Source organism: Ranitomeya variabilis, chromosome 2 (genome assembly GCF_051348905.1).
Source record: "Ranitomeya variabilis isolate aRanVar5 chromosome 2, aRanVar5.hap1, whole genome shotgun sequence".
Taxonomy (NCBI): Eukaryota; Metazoa; Chordata; class Amphibia; order Anura; family Dendrobatidae; genus Ranitomeya; species Ranitomeya variabilis.
The window spans coordinates 1,076,361,227-1,076,381,212 of record NC_135233.1 but is presented as its reverse complement, the minus strand read 5'-3'; the positions used below and the strand labels follow the sequence as shown (position 1 = coordinate 1,076,381,212).

The following is a 19,986-nucleotide window of genomic DNA, read 5'->3' as shown; positions in this document are numbered from 1 at the left end:
ACCCCGAGAGCGTCATAGGCTATGTTGTGAGGCAAAATTTTAACTCCGCGCGTTCCAATTCACCAAACAATATTGCCCCTATCTACATAATGGGGAAAAAGTGAAAGGAAAAGTGTTGGAGGCAAATTGACAGCTGCTAGATGTGAACAAAGGTGACTTAAAGAACGAGAGCGATGGCGGCAAAGAGTATATACCATACAGTTGCTAAGGTGGGGCTCTGACATGGGATACTCACCACACACGGGGATATGAACACACACACAAAATGCGCCACACACTACCACGTGCTTGAACACATATACCACCCTCAACACACAATTCACCACACATACACCAACCTCGCCTCATAAAAGTTGAAACACAAAAGTCGCCACTCAAAATTCGCCATGCGCAAAATTTGCCACATGCAAAACTCACCACATGCAAAACTAGTCTCACGCAAAACTCACCACATGCAAAACTCACCTCATGGCAAACTCACCACATGCAAAACTTGCACATGCGGAAAAATTGCCACATGCACAAAAGTTGCAACAGATGCAAAAGTTGCCTCACACAAGACTTGCACATACTCAAAACGCACCACACATAAAACTCGCCACACTCAAAACTCGCCATGCGCAAAACCTGCTGCACACAACTTGCTACACTAACCTGTCACATGCAACTTGACATACAAAAAGTTGCTACCCGCATGTTGCCACACAAAACTCAACACACACAACTTGACACATGAAACTCGCCATAAAACACACACAAGTCTGGTATTATCCTTCAAAAGTAAAAATCTGATTAATAAGCAGACAAACTACAAGAGCAACAAATGTACCATATAGGAAATACTGCAGCTGTCAGTCACATGACCTGTCTATTATGTGTATGTATGAGCTAACCTATACTGCCAGGGGGAGGGCTTCCTGTTGGCTGGGCATTTATCAGGCTGCCAATAGCAACCAATCACAGCTCAGCTTCTATTTTGCTACAGTTAATTAATCTGAGCTCTGATTGGTTAATATAGGCAACAAAGGACATTCTCAGTATAACAAAGCTTGTGTGAGGTAATAGCATGTCAGTTAGGGTGTGATGGTGGAAAGGCTGATGTCAGTCACATTAACTCTATGTGAGAGGATATAGAAACTGCCAGTTACAGATTATTTTTACCACAACAATGCCTCATAAGAAAATGAATTCCATGGCACGAATGTCAGCTGATGCGAAAAGAAAAGCTGCATTACGGGCCAATGAAAAATGTGAAGACTGAGAAACACACATGACAACAGCAGCTGCTTCCTCAAGAGCCAATGAACTTTCTGAGCAGAGAGAAGTGAGGCTTGCAGACAAGAGAACAAGAGCTGGTTCCTCAAGAGCCAATGAACTTTCTGAAGAGAGGGAAGTGAGGCTTGCAGACATGAATAAATTTTTGTTAGCACATTCTATTTTGCTAATAGCAGTTATTAACCCGGGCGAAGCCGGGTAGTACAGCTAGTTCTCTATATAGGCCTATTTCAACCTCTTCTATCTTTATTCTTTACCTTTATCTTCTCTATCCCTGTCCTTTCTTCCTTGTCCATGCACCCAGACTAAGTTGAATTTGGTAGTATCAGACATGGCATCAATTAAGGTAGCTTCTCTAAATGTTAAAGGGTTTAATGTCCAGCAAAAACATTCACAGACTCTATATGGGATGCACAAAATGGGAGTGCAAATTATTTTCTTACAGGAGAATAATTTTAATAGTAATCACTTCCCAGAAATGAAGAACCAGTACTACACAACCTGGTATCATAATTCGAATCTGATGGCTAAATCTAAAGGGGTCAGCATTGCTATAAACAAAATTTTCCCCTTCACCCTACTAGGGCTTGAAACTGATAATAATGGACATTTTTTGTTATTGAAGATCTTTTTTTTTAAATCAGATCTACACACTAGCTAACTTTTATCTTCCAAACAATGAGCAGGTGAGGAATACTAATTCCTCAACTGTGGCCTCTATTCACATAGCATGCATTTTGTAGCACTGGGCGGCCTGCCTGTATGTGCGTTAGTAATAGGCTGTAAACCAGATGCTCTGCATTGCCTGTGTGAACAATGCCACATACAGACTATTATCTCTTATCTTTTTGTGCACTAATGCCAAACAGCCAACACTGGATTGAAAGCGGTTGTTTCATCGGTATTTTTTGCACCTGTGTTTTTGCCATCATTAATCAGGTCCAATGCACCCTGCTAGTGCACTTGTTTGGAGGCTTCAGCAGGTAATCATCTCTGCTTTTTTCTCTGTGATTTTTTTCATTTTTTGGGGGATTTTTAAGTCCTCTTTTTGTGTCTGTGAGCTTTTACATCCTATATGAAATTGAAAAAGATCCCAGCATGCATTCTATCGGTTGATGCTGAAAAAGCATTTGACCGGGTTTGTTGGCCATTTCTACATAGTGCTCTTAAACAAATCAATTTAGGTCCCAACATTTTTAACAAAATAATGGATTTACATCAAGATCCCTCTGCCAAGGTCCATTGCAATGTCACCTATTCAGAATCTTTTGGAGTGTCGAATGTAACAAGACAGGGGTGTCCACTCTACCCGTTAGTGTACGCTATTGTAAAGGAATATCTGGCAATTGTCCTCAGGAAAAACTCCAACATTCAAGGAATCCCAGTTGGGCACGAATCTCAGAAATTGGTGCTATACGCAGATGACCTCCTGTTGTACATCAATAATCCTAAAACATCACTGTTCTCTGTTCTGAAAGAATTTGAGACATATAGTCGACTGAGAAATTTTAAGGTAAATCTTTCTAAGTCAGAGATTATTGATCACCAATATCCCACAGGAGGAGGCACAATTGTTAAAGGGGTCCTTTCCTTTTCGTTGGTGTAATGGTTCTATGAAATATCTTGGGGTCAAATTGCCCTCAGATTTGTCCCAGCTCTCCCATCTGAATCATGAGCCTTTGCTCAGTCATGTCAAAGCTGAGCTCAAGGCTTATGACAAAACACAATTATCTTGGTTTGGTAGAATTAACGTATTAAAGATGGTCATTCTTCTGAAACTGCTTTATGCATTTCAAGCGGTTCCAATTGCACTCCCCTGTTCCTTTTTAAGCAACTAAATACAGTTGGTAACAATTTCATTTTTAGATCAAAAAGATTGAGACTGGCTGTTAAATTTTTGGCTAGATCTAAATCTCAAGGGGGTGCCAGCCTCATGAATTTTCAACTCTATCATGCTGCAGCTGTGCTGGAACGGATGATGGACAGGTTTCATGGTGCAAATCAAAAGCATTGGGTCACACTAGAGTCATTCTTATTGTTTCTAGACAACTTCTCTACCCTGGATTTCTAAGCACTTTCGTTCTTCAAAGGGTCCACTCACCCCCAACAGTTGATTTTCTCAGAGTTTGGGACCAATTGGTAAAGAAACTTAAGATTTCTAAGATTCTAGGATCTATGACACTGATCATGGACAATCCAGAATTCCCCCCTGGAGTTTGAGTGAGTAAATTCCTGGTCTTCAACTATAAAACTAGACTCCATCTGATCCTTGCAAATTTAATTAATAAACCATCGCTAAATGAGCTTAAAGTTCTCTACCCCGATCAAACTATACCTTGGGTATCATACTTCCAGTTCCGTTCATTCATTGATTCCCTTCAGCCGTTCTCGGTGCTCATGTCTGACCCTACTCAGTTTGATTTATTGCTGATTGGAGAAGTTGCACCCAAGCACACGATCTCCCAAATAGATTATATTTTGTCATCTCAGACTAATATAGAGCTCCTATGGTTCAAGAAAGAGTTACAGAGAAAGATTAGGATGACCTTCTCAGGGGAGCAATAGAACAAATCTTTATTTTGCACGTACAGACTTCCATTGGCTTGCAAAGTTCAAGAAAATAATTACAAAATCATAACTAGATGGGATCGTTGCCAACAGATCTTCATAAGATATTTCCCTCTGTCTCCAATAAATGCTAGAGATGTGAAAATGCTGAAGGCACTATGCTTCATATCTGGTGGGAGTGCCCTCAAATAAGTGGCCTCTGGAGCAAAATCTTTGATGTTCGCAAACAGATTACAGGGGAATCATCATCTACTGTAGAACACCCCAATTTGGACTTCTTTCTATGATACCGGGGTCTTTTAAATCTATCAAAAGAGGATTGCTGAGACACTGTTTATCCACCACTAGGACAGTCATTCTCAGACACTGGTGTTCCAGAACCACTCCATCTATCCAAGAATGGTCCCTTGAAATGGATATTTTATGTAGAATGGAAAGACTCTCTGCTCATAATAAAACAAGCTCAGACAACTTTTTTCCGTACTTGACAAGGATGGATTTTATTCAGAGACTCCCTGGCGTACTCGTCAATCTTCTGCAGTGATGAAAACACCATATATTGTCCTTGTACATACATGAATCTGGGTGGATTCATAAACCTGGCTCATCTCTTCCCCTCCTCTTAGAATCTCTTCTTGACTTTTCTATTTTGCTATAATTTCCTACTAAAAGTTCTTGTCTTTCCTTTGTCATGCTTGACAAAGTTGAACTTGATTGCAAGAAGTTAATGAACAATTTGTTAATATGTCACATTTTTCTTTAAAAAAGGGGTATTCTGGTATGTGATTTAATGTTAACATATTATCTTGATATTTTTGAATCCCTTTGACAGTAGAACTATGGTCTGTACCAATATAATGAAAACTATCTCTTTGGTTGTATTTAGAAATGTTGTTGTAACTATATGCTGTACTTAATCAATAATTAAACTAGTTTATGAAAAAAAATAAAAATACAGTATACTGAGCAGCAAGAAAACCCCACATACTTTTAAAATCAGCTTAAATAATGAGTGGACTGATTTGGTCAATAAGAAGGACCAGGGAAAGAAAATTCCCATTCATTATTTTTCAGTTTCTTAACTTTAATGTTCGGTACATGAGATGTCTGAGTTTCATGGGTGAAAATTTTTTTTTCTCAGATATCTAAGCTTTGATTGCTGAATAACCCGTAGTTTATGTGAAATTTATCTCTATATATATATATATATATATATATATATATATATATATATTTGATGTAATGTGACTTTTTGTATTTAAAGCTATACAACGGTTATCCCTCCTTGGTTGGCTGGCTGCCAGGGAATCATAGAAAACTGATCAAATACCAAAGTGAGATGCAAAACTTTGTAAGGGAGACCTTCACAAGAAAGAAGAGAGAACTGGATGTGAACAATCAGAGAAACCTTATTGATGCCTTCCTTGCAAAGCAACAAGAGGTATAGTATTCCAGTATTTAAAAGGAGTCTGTTAGCAATTTTGATCCTACAAAATGCTGACCATTCAGAATAGGAGAGCAGTAGAGGTGCTAAAAGGGGTATTTCCATCTCCAAGATCTTATAGTAGTAGTAATAATAATAATATTAGCAACAACCTCCAATTAGAAATGTAGTATAGTTCTTCTGATAAGCTATGTTAATTACCCCATGTGCAGGGCATTACAGAAGCTTAAGTATCCATGGTTACAACCAGTAACAATTAACTGTCACTATATGAGAAGCCGCAACTTGTGATGAGCAAGCACTAAAATGCCTGGGTGCACATTACTCTTATCGAACATTTTATACTGCTCCAGTGCTCTTCCTGATTAACTCCTTCATGACCCAGCCTATTTTGACCTTAATGACCTGGCCGTTTTTTGCAATTCTGACCACTGTCCCTTTATGAGGTAATAACTCAGGAACACTTCAACGGCTGCTAGCAATTCTGAGGTTGTTTTTCGTGACATATTGGGCTTCATGTTAGTGGTAAATTTAGGTCGATAATTTTTGCATTTATTTGTGAAAAAAATGGAAATCTGGCAAAATTTTCAAAAATGTCACAATTTTCAAATTTTGAATTTTTATTCTGTTAACCAGAGTTATGTGACACAAAAAAGTTAATAAATAACGTTTCCCACATGTCTACTTTACATCAGCACAATTTTGGAAACAAAATTTTTTTTTACTGGGAAGTTATAAAGGTTAAAATTTGACCAACAATTTCTCATTTCTACAACAAAATTTATAAAACCATTTTTTTAGGGACCACCTAACATTTGAAGTCATTTTGAGGGGTCTATATTGCTGAAAATACCCAAACGTGACACCATTCTAAAATTTGCACCCCTCAAGGTGCTCAAAACCACATATTCAAGAAGTTTATTAACCCTTCAGGTGTTTTTTAACTTTTTTAGCCACAAAAATGATCTTTTAGCACCAATTTTTTTATTTTCCCTAGGGTAAAAGAAGAAACTGGGCCCTGAAAGTTGTTGTACAATTTGTCCTGAGTACGCCATATGTGAAGGGGTACCACTGTTTGGGTGCACAACAGGGCTTGGAAGGGAAGGGGTGCCATTTGACTTTTTGAATGAAAAATTGGCTCCAATCTTTAGGGGACACCATGTCGCGTTTGGAAAGCCCCTGTGTGCCTAAAGATTGGAGCTCCCCTACAATTGACCACATTTTGGAAACTAGACCCCCCAAGGAACTTATCTAGATACATAGTGAGCACGTTGAACCCCCATGTGCTTCACAACTTGATCCGTAAAAAATGAAAAAGTACTTTTTTTTCACAAAAAAATGTTTTACCCTCAATTTTTTTCATATTCACATGGGCAACAGGATAAAATGGATCCTAAAATTTGTTGAGCAATTTCTCCTGAGTACATTGATACCTCACATGTGGGGGTAAACCACTGTTTGGGCACATGGCAATGCTTGGAAGAGAAGGAGCGCCATTTGGCTTTTTGAATGAAAAATTAGCTCCAATCGTTAGCAGACACCATATCGTGTTTGAAGAGCCCCTGTGTGCCTAAACATTGGAGCTCCCCCACAAATGACCCTATTTTGGAAAATAGACCCCCCAAGGAACTTATCTAGATGTAGGGAGAGCACTTTGAACCCCCAAGTGCTTCACAGAATTTTATAACACAGAGCCGTGAAAATAAAAAATCATTTTTCTTTCCTCAAAAATTATTTTTTAGGAAGCAATTTTTTTATTTTCAGAGGGGTAACAGGAGAAATTGGACACCAAAAGTTGTTGTTGTCCAGTTTGTCCAGAGTATGTTGATACCCCAAAGATGGGGGAACTACTTTTTTGGCACACGTCGGGGCTCGGAAGGGAAGTAGTGATGTTTTGGAATGCAGACTTTGATGGAATGATTTGCACGTGTCATGTTACGTTTGCAGAGCCCCTGATGTGCCTAAACAGTAGAAACCCCCCACAAGTGACCCCATTTTGGAAACTAGACCCTCCAAGGAACTTATTTAGATGTGTGATAGCACTTTGAACCCCCAAGTGCTTCACAGAAGTTTATAACACAGAGTCGTGAAAATAAAAAATCATTTTTCTTTCCTCAAAAATTATTTTTTAGCCCGCAATTTTTTATTTTCACAAGGGTAACAGGAGAAATTGGACCCCAATAATTGTTGTACATTTTTTTCTGAGTACGCTGATACCCCACATGTGGGGATAAACCACTGTTTGGGCACACGTCGAGGCTCAGAAGGGAAGTAGTGACGTTTTGAAAAGCAGACCTTGATGGAATGGTCTGTGGGCATCATTTTAGGTTTGGAGAGCCCCTGATGTACCTAAACATTAGAAACCCCCCATTAGTGACACCATTTTGGAAAATAGACCCCCCCAAGGAACGCATCTATATGTATTGAACACTTTGAACCCCCAAGTGCTTCACAGAAGTTTTTAACGCCGGGCCGTGAAAATAAAAAAATCATTTTTTTTCCTAAAAAAAATGATTTTTTTAGCCCACATTTTTTTTATTTTCACAAGGGTAACAGGAGAAATTGGATCCCAGTAATTGTTGTCCAGTTTGTCCTGAGTACACTGATACACCATATGTGGGGATAAACCACTGTTTGAGCACACGTCGGGGCTCGGAAGGGAAGTAGTGATGTTTTGAAAAGCAGACTTTGATGGAATGGTCTGCGGGTGTCACGTTGCGTTTGCAGAGCCCCTGATGTGCCTAAACAGTAGAACCCCCCCACAAGTGACAACATTTTGGAAAATAGACCCCCCAAGGAAGTTATCTAGATGTGTAGTGAGCACTTTAAACCCCCAAGTGCTTCACAGAATTTTATAACGCAGAGCCGTGAAAATAAAAAAATATTTTTTTCCCACAAAATAATTTTTAGCCATTTTTTTATTTTCCCAAGGGTAACAGGAGAAATTAGACCCCCCAAAGTTGTAGTGCAATTTTTCCTGAGTACGCTTATGCCCCATATGTTTGGGTAAACCACTGTTTGGGCGCATGTTGGGGCTCAGAAGGTAGGTGTTAGGGTTAGCGGAACACACCGAATATATTGGGATAGGTGCGTTCGCAACCCAGGATCCATCGTGCAGGAAAGAATCTGCTGCTAAGTAAGGTGGAAAAGCAAATTAGAACAAACAAACTCTGTTACTTCACAGAGCCCGTAGTAAAGAGCTGTTTAGCTCACAGGGGACACAGCTACTGTGTAGAGCCGACAGTGGTCATGCAGTCCAACCAACACGCAGCTCCTCTCCGGTGGAGCCAGAATTCTATCGGCTATTAGCCAGCCCTGAATACACACATAAACTCCTTGCCAGAGGTGCCAGCATTCTAGGGGCTTATTTCAGCCGGGTCCCTGACTGCATACACAAAACTCCTCGCCAGAGATGCCAGCATTCTAGAGGCTTATTTCAGCCGGGTCCCTGACCACACACACGACCACACTGGCGCTGAGCTCATACATATTTGACACTAGCGCATGGCCGTGCGGTCATGAGAACCTTTTATAGCTGTAGCACCTACAGGACCTTCCAAGAAGGACCAATGGAAGGCTGCCACAGAACTTGATCAGGTACAGGACCTTCCTGGAGGACCAATGGAAGTTGCTGCAGTACCTGAGCATGTGACCCTTGATCTCCACTGAGAGATCTTACCCTGGGCATGCTCATTGTGGGCAAAGCAGGACTTAGTCCCAGAAAAGCCCGCTCGCCGCAGATCAGTGCAGGGTACAATAGCAGAGCCTGGAGAGGCAGCAGTAACCCTTTGCACAGTATCAGACTCAGTGAGATGCTGGGACCAATGTCTCCACTGAGCAGGCTCCACTACGGCCGATGCAGAATGAGAGACCGCAGCAGACATGGTTTGAGATTCCCCCTGTGCAGTGGCGGGAACTCGACTCCTAACAGTAGGTAGCACCATTTGACTTTTTGAACGCAAGATTGGTTGGAATCAATGGTGGCGCCATGTTATGTTTGGAGACCCCCTGATGTGCCTAAACAGTGGAAACCCCTTAATTCTAACTCCAACACTAACCCCAACACACCCCTAACCCTAATCCCAACTTTAACCATAACCCTAATCACAACCCTAACCCCAACACACCCCTAACCACAACCCTAACCCCAACACACCCCTAACCCTAATCCCAACCCTAACCATAACCCTAACCACAAGCTTAACCCTAACTCCATCACACCCCTAACCCTAATCTTAACTCTAATTCCAACCCTAACCCTAAGGCTATGTGCCCACGTTGTGGATTCGTGGGTGGAAATTTCCACACCGTTTTTGAAAAATCCGCAGGTAAAAAGCACTGCGTTTTACCTGCGGATTTACCGCGGATTTCTAGTGTTTTTTGTGTGGATTTCACCTGCAGATTCCTATTGAGGAACAGGTGTAAAATGCTGCAGAATCCCCACAAAGAATTGACATGCTCCGTTTCCGGGCAGTATTTTCCGCACCATTGGCACAGCGGATTTGGTTTTCCGTAGATTTACATGGTACTGTAAACATGATGGAAAACTGCTACGAATCCGCAGTGGTCAATCCACTGCAGATACGCAGCCAAATCCACACCGTGTGCACATAGCCTAATTCTAACTTTATTTCTAACCATAACCCTAATTGCAACCCCAACCCTAATTGCAATTTACAAAAAATGTTAAGAAATATTTTTTCCTTTATTGTGACTTGTATATAAGACAAAATCAAAAACTTAAAAAAGTAATTCACCTCCTCCACTCCTTAGTAGTGTTGAGCATTCCGATGCTGCAAGTATCGGGTATCGGCCGATACTTGCTGTATCGGAATTTCCGATACCGAGATCCGATATTTTTGTAATATCTGATATCGGTATTGAAACAACATTAATGTAAAAAGGTGTAAAAGAAAGAATTAAAATAAAAAAAATCGCTATACTCACCTGTCCGACGCAGCCGGGACCTCAGCGAAGGAACCGGCAGCGTTGTTTGTTTAAAATTCGCGCTTTTACTTGCTTACGTGAATTCCCGGCTTCTGATTGGTCAGGGCGGCCATGTTGCCGGGACGCGGACCAATCACAGCAAGCCGTGACGAAATTACGTCACGGCTTGCTGTGATTGGTCCGCGTCACGGCAACATGGCCGCCATTAACCAATCACAAGCCGTGACGTCACGGGAGGCTGGACACGCGCTTATTTTGAAAAGCGCGCGTGTCCAGCCTCCCGTGACGTCACGGCTTGTGATTGGTCACGGCGCCATATTGCCGGGATGCGGACCAATCACAGCAAGCCGTGACGAAATTACGTCACGGCTTGCTGTGATTGGTCCGCGTCCCAGGAACATGGCCGCCATTAACCAATCACAAGCCGTGACGTCACGGGAGGCTGGACACGCGCTTATTTTGAAAAGCGCGCGTGTCCAGCCTCCCGTGACGTCACGGCTTGTGATTGGTCACGGCGCCATATTGCCGGGATGCGGACCAATCACAGCAAGCCGTGACGAAATTACGTCACGGCTTGCTGTGATTGGTCCGCGTCCCAGGAACATGGCCGCCATTAACCAATCACAAGCCGTGACGTCACGGGAGGCTGGACACGCGCTTATTTTGAAAAGCGCGCGTGTCCAGCCTCCCGTGACGTCACGGCTTGTGATTGGTCACGGCGCCATATTGCCGGGACGCGGACCAATCACAGCAAGCCGTGACGTAATTTCGTCACGGCTTGCTGTGATTGGTCCGAGTCCCGGCAACATGGCCGCCCTGACCAATCAGAAGCCGGGAATTCACGTAAGCAAGTAAAAGCGCGAATTTTAAAGAAACAACGCTGCCGCTTACAATCGCCGAGGTCCCGGCTGCGTCGGACAGGTGAGTATAGCGATATTTTTTATTTTAATTCTTTATTTTACACATTTATATGGTTCCCAGGGCCTGAAGGAGAGTTTCCTCTCCTTCAGACCCTGGGAACCATCAGGAATACCGTCCGATACCTGAGTCCCATTGACTTGTATTGGTATCGGGTATCGGTATCGGATTGGATCCGATATTTTGCCGGTATCGGCCGATACTTTCCGATACCGATACTTTCAAGTATCGGACGGTATCGCTCAACACTACTCCTTAGACTAAGCATTCACTCCATCTTTAATAAAGCATACACACACATGCATTCATTCTTAGCTATCTAATAGGATGACGCTGTCCAGACCTGCATCCCACCACAAGAACCACTCTGGAGTAATATCTGAACAATGAAATTATCCTCATTGACAAAGTGAGGGGCTATGCGCCCTATGTGATCTCAGGGTATTGACTCTTCCAAGATTTCTGCTCAAACTGTTTGAGTGCCGCTGTGGGACTTTTTTTCAGAGATGATGCACCCCAACACTCAAAAAGTTGAAAGGGTCTTCAGTAGTGTTCAGCGATACCTTCCGATATGCAAAGGTATTGGTATCGGATTGGATCGGCCGATACCCAAAAAGTATCGGATATAGCCGATACCCGATACCAAAGCATATCAATGGGACACAAAATATCGGAATGGTTCCCAGGGTCTGAAGGAGCGGAAACTCTCCTTCAGGCCCTGGGATCCATATTCATGTATAAAATAAGGAATAAAAATAAAAAATATTGATATACTCACCCCTCTGACGGCCCCGGCTCTCACCGGTCCAAGCATCTGCCTCCGTTCCCTAAGAATGCAGAGTGAAGGACCTTCGATGACGTCGCGGCTTGTGATTGGTCGCGTGACCGCTCATGTGACCGCTCACTCGACCAATCACAAGCCGCGACGTCATCGCAGGCCCTACACTCACTCATTCTTAGGAACGGAGGCTGCCGGTTGCATCGCTAAGGTCCAGGGTCTGCCGGAGGGGTGAGTATATCAATATTTTTTATTTTTATTATTTATTTTTTACATGAATATGGATCCCAGGGCCTGAGAGAGAGTCTCCTCTCCTCCAGACCCTGGGAACCATATGCACCGCACACTTCCGATTCCAATTTCCGATATCGCAAAAATATCGGAACTCGGTATCGGAATTCCGATACAGCAAATATCGGCCGATACCCGATACTTGCAGTATCGGAATGCTCAACACTAGTCTTCAGTAGAGACGGGCAGTCAAGCTGGGCTGTCAGACAGTCGCCTCTGTAGCTGTGATGTCATTCTTCCTATGATTAGTCATTTTTATAGGGCCATCAGAGGCAGTGGGGTGGCAGGAGAGAGAAGACGAACAACTATTCCCTAGAGAAACCACATGTTGCAATTTCCCCAGTCAATGTTTAAGTGTTCCTGTTTTTGCTGGTGCATTCCTATTCCAATGCATCTCTTCATACCACAAAAATGGTTTACTGTTCATGTTTTTTGTCCTCCTACTCCTCCACCATATCCAAAGTCATCATGTGGCTGTCACTCAATTTTTAGATGGCCATCAGAGGCAGTGGGGTGTCCAGATGGAGAAGGTGGCCAACTCTTGGGCCATTTCTGCAAGTCAACTAGAGCTGTTGCTTGTCTGTCAGTGCTGCAGCTGTGCTTGCAAGTGCCAGCTCCCTGACTGGTTTGTGATGTGCTGGAGCTCAACATTACATATGTACTTGACAAGGCTTTGTAAGCTGTAGTGGGCAGTAGTTGAATACCAGCTTCAACATGCCCATTGGTATTCCACTCAGCCTTCCGCACATAAGTTATGAGTGGCTATGGAAGTATGACATCTGTGACGAATCAACCAAGATGATGAACGGCGATGTCGCCATAATCAGTGTAATTATCCTGCTTACATACCTACTATGGATCCGAGGGGTAATATTTCTCCTTGCATAGAATAACATGTCAATTATGCAGACGTGAGAAGATATTTGAGCAGCAATGCTCCGCTGGGAAATAAGAACGATGTCTCTTCAGAAAGGAAGAAAACTAGAACTCCAGTGCCACCTTGTCATTTATCCTAAGTCATGTGACAAGTCTCTTTATAAAGTCGATATTGACTTTTAAGATTGCTACTTCCTATAGGTGACAATAGAGTTCTAGCCCTCTTCCTCTCTGAAGAGACAATTTGCATATATCTACTCAAACGCTCACTGCTCACAAATAAAGAGGAAGGCTTGCATACAGACCAGGCAGAGATGGAGGAAGAAAGTACACAGGATGCTTTGTGCTTGTCAATCCCCTGTCCAGTAGGCAGGCGTGCATGTGTCCAGCACTGCAACTATCATTCCACATTCGCAAGCACCATTAACCACTTCCACTTGCTTGTCCCAATGCACCTTTAAGCTATACCTACCACAGACCTTGAAACACGAAGAAAATATCCAACTACCCACCCAGCCACAGGCTAAATGGTCACATTTACAGACTGCTTGCTCTGTAATTTGTTATGATCTGGTGGCCTAAGAGCGGCATGAGACGTACTCTGGAGAATGTGGTAACTGTACTGACCGCAGACCCTGGACTTAACACCGCAACTAGAAGTAGCCGTGGGATGTACCTACCAATCCTAGACACCTCGTCACAGCCGGAGGACTAATTAACCCTATAGATAGAAAAGGGAAAACTATCTTGCCTCAGAGAAAATTTCCAAAGGATAGGCAGCCCCCCACAAATATTGACTGTGAGAGGAGAGGAAGGAACATACACAGGCTGAAAACAGAATTTAGCAAAGGAGGCCAATCTAGCTAGATAGAAAAGATAGGACAGAGAACTATGCGGTAAGTAATAAAAATACTAAGAAATGTCCACCACAGATAATACAAAAAAAACTCCAAATCTAACTAAAAACTTGGAGGGTAAATCTGCCTCTCCAGAGATTCCAGCTCGGCTGCATACAGTCATATGAAAAAGTTTGGGCACCCCTATTAATCTTAAGCTTAATGTTTTATAAAAATTGGTTTTTTTGCAACAGCTATTTCAGTTTCATATATCTAATAACTGTTGGACACAGTAATGTTTCTGCCTTGAAATGAGGTTTATTGTACTAACAGAAAATGTGCAATCTGCATTCAAACAAAATTTGACAGGTGCATAAGTATGGGCACCCTTATCATTTTCTTGTTTTAAATACTCCTACCTACTTTTTACTGACTTACTAAAGCACTTTTTTTGGTTTTGTAACCTCATTGAGCTTTGAACTTCATAGCCAGGTGTATGCAATCATGAGAAAAGCTACTTAAAGTGGCCACTTGCAAGTTGTTCTCCTGTTTGAATCTCCTCCGAAGAGTGTCATCATGGGCTCCTCAAAACAACTGTCAAATGATCTGAAAATAAAGATTATTCAACATAGTTGTTCAGGGGAAGGATACAAAAAGCTGTCTCAGAGGTTTAACCTGTCAATTTCCACTGTGAGGAACATAGTAAGGAAATGGAAGAACACAGGTACAGTTCTTGTTAAGGCCAGAAGTGGCAGGCCAAGAAAATCATCAGAAAGGCAGAGAAGAAGAATGGTGAGATCAGTCAAGGACAATCCTCAGGCCACCTCCAGAGATCTGCAGCATCAACTTGCTGCAGATGGTGTCACTGTGCATCGGTCAACTATACAACGCACTTTGCACAAGGAGAAGCTGTATGGGAGAGTGATGCGAAAGAAGCCGTTTCTGCAAGCACGCCACAAACAGAGTCGGCTCAGTTATGCAAAAGCACATATGGAGAAGCCAATTTCTTTTTGGAAGAAGGTCCTGTGGACTCATGAAACCAATATTGAGTTGTTTGGTAATACAAAAAGGCGTTATGCATGGTGTCAAAAAAACACTGCGTTGTATAGTTGACCGATGCACAGTGACACCATCTGCAGCAAGTTGATGCTGCAGCTCTCTGGAGATGGTCTGAGGATTGTCCTTGACTGATCTCACCATTCTTCTTCTCTGCCTTTCTGATGTTTTTTTTGGTCTGCCACTTCTGGCCTTAACAAGAACTGTACCTGTGTTCTTCCATTTCCTTACTATGTTCCTCACAGTGGAAATTGACAGGTTAAATCTCTGAGACAGCTTTTTGTATCCTTCCCCTGAACAACTATGTTGAATAATCTTTATTTTCAGATCATTTGACAGTTGTTTTGAGGAGCCCATGATGCCACTCTTCGGAGGAGATTCAAACAGGAGAACAACTTGCAAGTGGCCACTTTAAGTAGCTTTTCTCATGATTGCATACACCTGGCTATGAAGTTCAAAGCTCAATGAGGTTACAAAACCAAAAAAAGTGCTTTAGTAAGTCAGTAAAAAGTAGGTAGGAGTATTTAAAACAAGAAAATGATAAGGGTGCCCATACTTATGCACCTGTCAAATTTTGTTTGAATGCAGATTGCACATTTTCTGTTAGTACAATAAACCTCATTTCAAGGCAGAAACATTACTGTGTCCAACAGTTATTAGATATATGAAACTGAAATAGCTGTTGCAAAAAAACCTATTTTTATAAAACATTAAGCTTAAGATTAATAGGGGTGCCCAAACTTTTTCATATGACTGTAAATCCTTACACAGATTAAGCTGGACAAGAAAAAACATGCAATGCACTGAACAATGAGGCCCACAACATGTGGGCAGAAAAACAAGCAGAACTTATCTTGAGGAAATGAACTGCAAGCAGGGGCGACCAGGAAGGAATGTGAATCCTCCAGAAACAATGAACAACTGGCACTCACCAAAGGGTGAGGCCAGACTAAATAGCCCCGTTTGAAGTGGACACACCTGATGACTGCTGTGAAGGACAAACAGCAGCACTACCACTTATAACCACCGAAGGGAGCCCAAGAGCAGAACCCACAACAGAATTCACAACAGTAATTCTTGACTTTCAGACTTGTGGACCCTTTGGATTTCTGCAACCTTATGGCGGCATACTTCCCTCACCTTACACTAGCACGTATCTCATAACAGCACCCATGCCATGACCAATGCAGCTACTGTGAATGTCATTCTAACAACCGACATGTGGACAAATCTTGTGGATAAGAATGCTATACTTATTCTGGTTGCTCTTCTCTGAACGTGCTCCAGTTTGTTGATGTCATTTTTAAAATGTGGTGCCCAAAACTAGACACAGTATTCCAGATGAGGTCTGACCAAAGATGAGTAGAGAGCAATAATGACTTCACGTGATCTAGACTGTATGCTTCTGTTAATACATCCCAGAATTTTATTTGCCTTTTTTGCTGCAGCATCACACTGTTGACTCATGTTCAGTCTGTGATCTATTAGTATACCCAAGTCTTTTTCACATGTGCTGTTGCTTAGCCCTATTCCTCCTGTTCTGTATATGCTTTTTTCATTTTTGTTGCCCAGATGTAGTACTTTGCATTTTTCCCTGTCAAAAAACATTCTGTTATTTGCTGCCCATGGCTCCAGTTTATTTCAATCTTTTTTAATACTCTCTCTTTTCTAGTATTAGCTATCCCCCCTAGCTTTGTGTCATCATCAAATTTAATCAGTTTACCCTCAATTCCTTTATCTAAATCATTGATAAAGATCTTGAACAATGCAGGGCCCAGGACAGAGCCCTGTGGTACCCCACTTGAGACATTCTTCCAACTGGATGTGCAGCCATTTACAACCACTCTTTGAGTCTGATAACTAAGCCAGATATGAATCCACCTTACAGTTACCTTGTCCATTCCATACTTAGTCCTTTTATTAATAAGGATTGTGTGAGATACTTTGTCAAATGTTTTGCTGTAGTCAAGATATACTATATCTACAGCATTTCCCTGATCCACCCAGTCAGTGATTCTGTCATAGAAGGAAATTAAGTTAGTCTGACATGACTTATTAGATATAAACCCATGCTGATTCTGTTTAATCACTTCATTCTTATCCAGGTACTTACATACATGTTGTTTAATAATTTGTTCAAAGATCTTTCCTGGTATAGACATTAGACTCACCGGCCTATAGTTCCCTGGGTCCACCTTCCTCCCCTTTTTGAAGATAGGAACAACATTTGCTATTCTCTAGTCTTTTGGGACTACTCCTGTTCTCCAAGAATTTTCAAGGATTATGGAGAGTGGTTCAAAAATGTCTTCTGCTGTCTCCTTCAGTACTCTGGGGTGTAATTCATCTGGACCTGGAGACTAAAATTCATTTATGTTAGCTAAGTGTTTCCTCACTATCTTTCTGTTTATAGATATCCTGGATTCTTCTATTCCCTTAATAGGACAGTGAAATGGCACCCTAACTGAATGTCAGCTGGCCCATAAATTTGGGAAGGCCATCACATGGCCTTCAACCAGAATTTTTGTCAGGCCATCAGGTGACCTTCACTCATACATTTGGAATGGCCCTCAGGTGGCCCTCTACCATACATTTTGGAGAGCCTCTGGGTGGCCCTTTACCATAAATTTGGGATGGTCCTCAGGTGGTCCACTACCATTAATTTAGGAGGGCCCACAGGCATCCCTCTACCATAAATTTGAGAGGGCCTTTAGATGGTTCTCTACAATACATTTGGGAGGGCCTTTAGGAGGCCCTCTGCCATAAATTTGGGAAGGCCTTCAGGTGGTCCTCTACCATACATTTGGGAGGGCCTTCAGGCAGCCCTCTATCATACAATTGGTAGGGTCCTCAGGCAGTCCTCCACCATAGATTTTATAGTGTCTTCAGATTGCCCTCTATCATTAATTTGGGAAGACCCTGAGGCGGCCCTCTAACATTAATTTAGGAGGGCCCTGAGGCAGCTCTCTGCGATAAAATTTGAGAGAGCAATCAGGCTCTTCTCACTCAATGTTGTGATTGGTCGACCTTTTTTCTATTATTTCAAAAAGCTGGTATTACTACAAAAAAATCTTTTTTGGGCAGATCATTGGTTGACAGTGTAGCAATTATTCTAAATTATCGGCTTCACTGGCTTTTTGCTAATTTTTTCAAAATTTTTTGCCAGCAGCAACACTGAAATGTTACAATAAGTAGAGGGAGGAGGAGATGGAAAGTCCTTTTCCTTATGGGAACAGGGAAGTCTTGACTATTGGAAGCCTGGCAGACATGGTAACTTTGGTAACAAAATTGATTACTGGTTGCTCACCCTTCTTGACCCATGCTCTGAGTAGAACTCATTAATACACTCATAAATTTTGAAGAGCCAGCAGATATGCTCATCCATGAGACCTAGATTCCTGTCCCACTTTGCAGGGGGCCGGTGAACAACATGCTTTAAGGCAGAACCTTGCAAACAGGTGGTCGGTTGTGTGGCAGATAATACTTCCACTGTGTTGACCAGCACCACCCTGTTTTCTACACAGTCCAGTCTCAGTAGCCAAGAGTCTACACCACCCAATCATCAACCTGATCCTCCTTTGTCCCACCATGGCAAGTTCCAGGAGACAAGTGATCCCACAATCTGACACTCCGAGGAGTGAGTGTTGATATTTGTATTTATTGATTCTGGCCTCTCTCCCTAGATAGTTCAAGAAGGACATGAGGATATTGTGTGTCATGATGGACAAATATTGTATATAAGTGTGTGGTATATTAATTAGAGTCTCAAGCAGTTGATGATAATGAGACACATTTGACAAGTAACATTGTTAAGTCAACAAGTCTGGAGGAGGACGAGATTAAATAAGTAGAAAATGAGGTGGATAATGATGAAGTAAGTGACCCAACCAGGCAAGGTGCCATGAAGCGCAAGCACAGCAGTGCATTGGTGATGGGATAAGTAGCAGCGCAACAGGCAGGAAGAGGTAGTGGGGTGACTAGAAGGAGAAGCCAAACAACTGTTTCCAAGAGCACTCACACATGCTATGTTCCCAGACCAGGGGTTAGGAGTTGCATTTTTTTTGGTGTATTCCCATGCATCCCTTCCCATCCCAAAAAGGGTATATGGCTCATTGTTTATTTTTAAATTCCCACTATCCCTCTTGTGGCACCTATTCCTGCACTAAATGCAGCTAACATCAGTATTAATAGGGAATATAATACAATATATGTAACCCTGATAAGGACTGTTGGTTTTAGATTGCAGCATGAAGGACAGTAAGGGTAACAATAACCATTGAATACATACCTCTAAACTTCCAACTAATTGCAGCTCAGAACAGTATTATTTGAGAATGGTGGATGAGTACCGAGTATTTTGAGTACCATAATGCTAGAAACTAGGGTTGAGCGAAACGGGTTGGCCATTTTCAGAAGTCGCCGACTTTTGGCAAAGTCGGGTTTCATGAAACCCGACCCGACCCCTGTGTGGGGTCGGCCATGAGGTCGGCAATCTTCTGAATCTGGTATCGGAATTCCGATACCGAGTTCCGATATGTTTGTGATATCGGGAATCAGTATTGGAATCCATATTTAAGTGTAAAATAAAGAATCAAAATAAAAAAATATTGATATACTCACCCTCGGATGCGCCCTGGTACTAACCGGCAGCCTTCCTTCCTAAGAATGAGCGCGTGAATGACCTGCGGTGACGTCGCGGCTTGTGATTGGTCGAGTGAGCGGTCACATGGGCGGTCACGTTACCAATCACAAGCCGTGACGTCATCTAAGGTCCTTCACGCGCTCATTCTTAGGAAGGAAGGCTGCCAGAAAGAAGCAGGGCGCGTCCGAGGGTGAGTATATTCCTATTAGGTATATACTCACCCTCGAACGCGCCCTGCTTCTTTCCGGCAGCCTTCCTTCCTAAGAATGAGTGTGTGAAGGACCTTAGATGATGTCGCGGCTTGTGATTGGTCGCGTGACCGCCCATGTGACCGCTCACGCGACCAATCACAAGCCGC

The 19,986-nt window shown here is 42.4% G+C and overlaps 1 protein-coding gene across 6 annotated transcripts in view; it reads left to right on the top strand.

The window, feature by feature from the left end:
• Positions 1–19,986, top strand: part of LOC143808697 (cytochrome P450 2B11-like) — a 535,684-nt gene that overhangs the window by 423,409 nt on the left and 92,289 nt on the right. For all 6 annotated transcript variants that reach the window (XM_077291624.1, XM_077291619.1, XM_077291623.1 and 3 more), the window contains one exon: positions 5,108–5,284. In XM_077291624.1, coding sequence (XP_077147739.1) covers positions 5,108–5,284 — 177 coding nt within the window. The remainder of the gene's footprint in view (positions 1–5,107; positions 5,285–19,986) is intronic.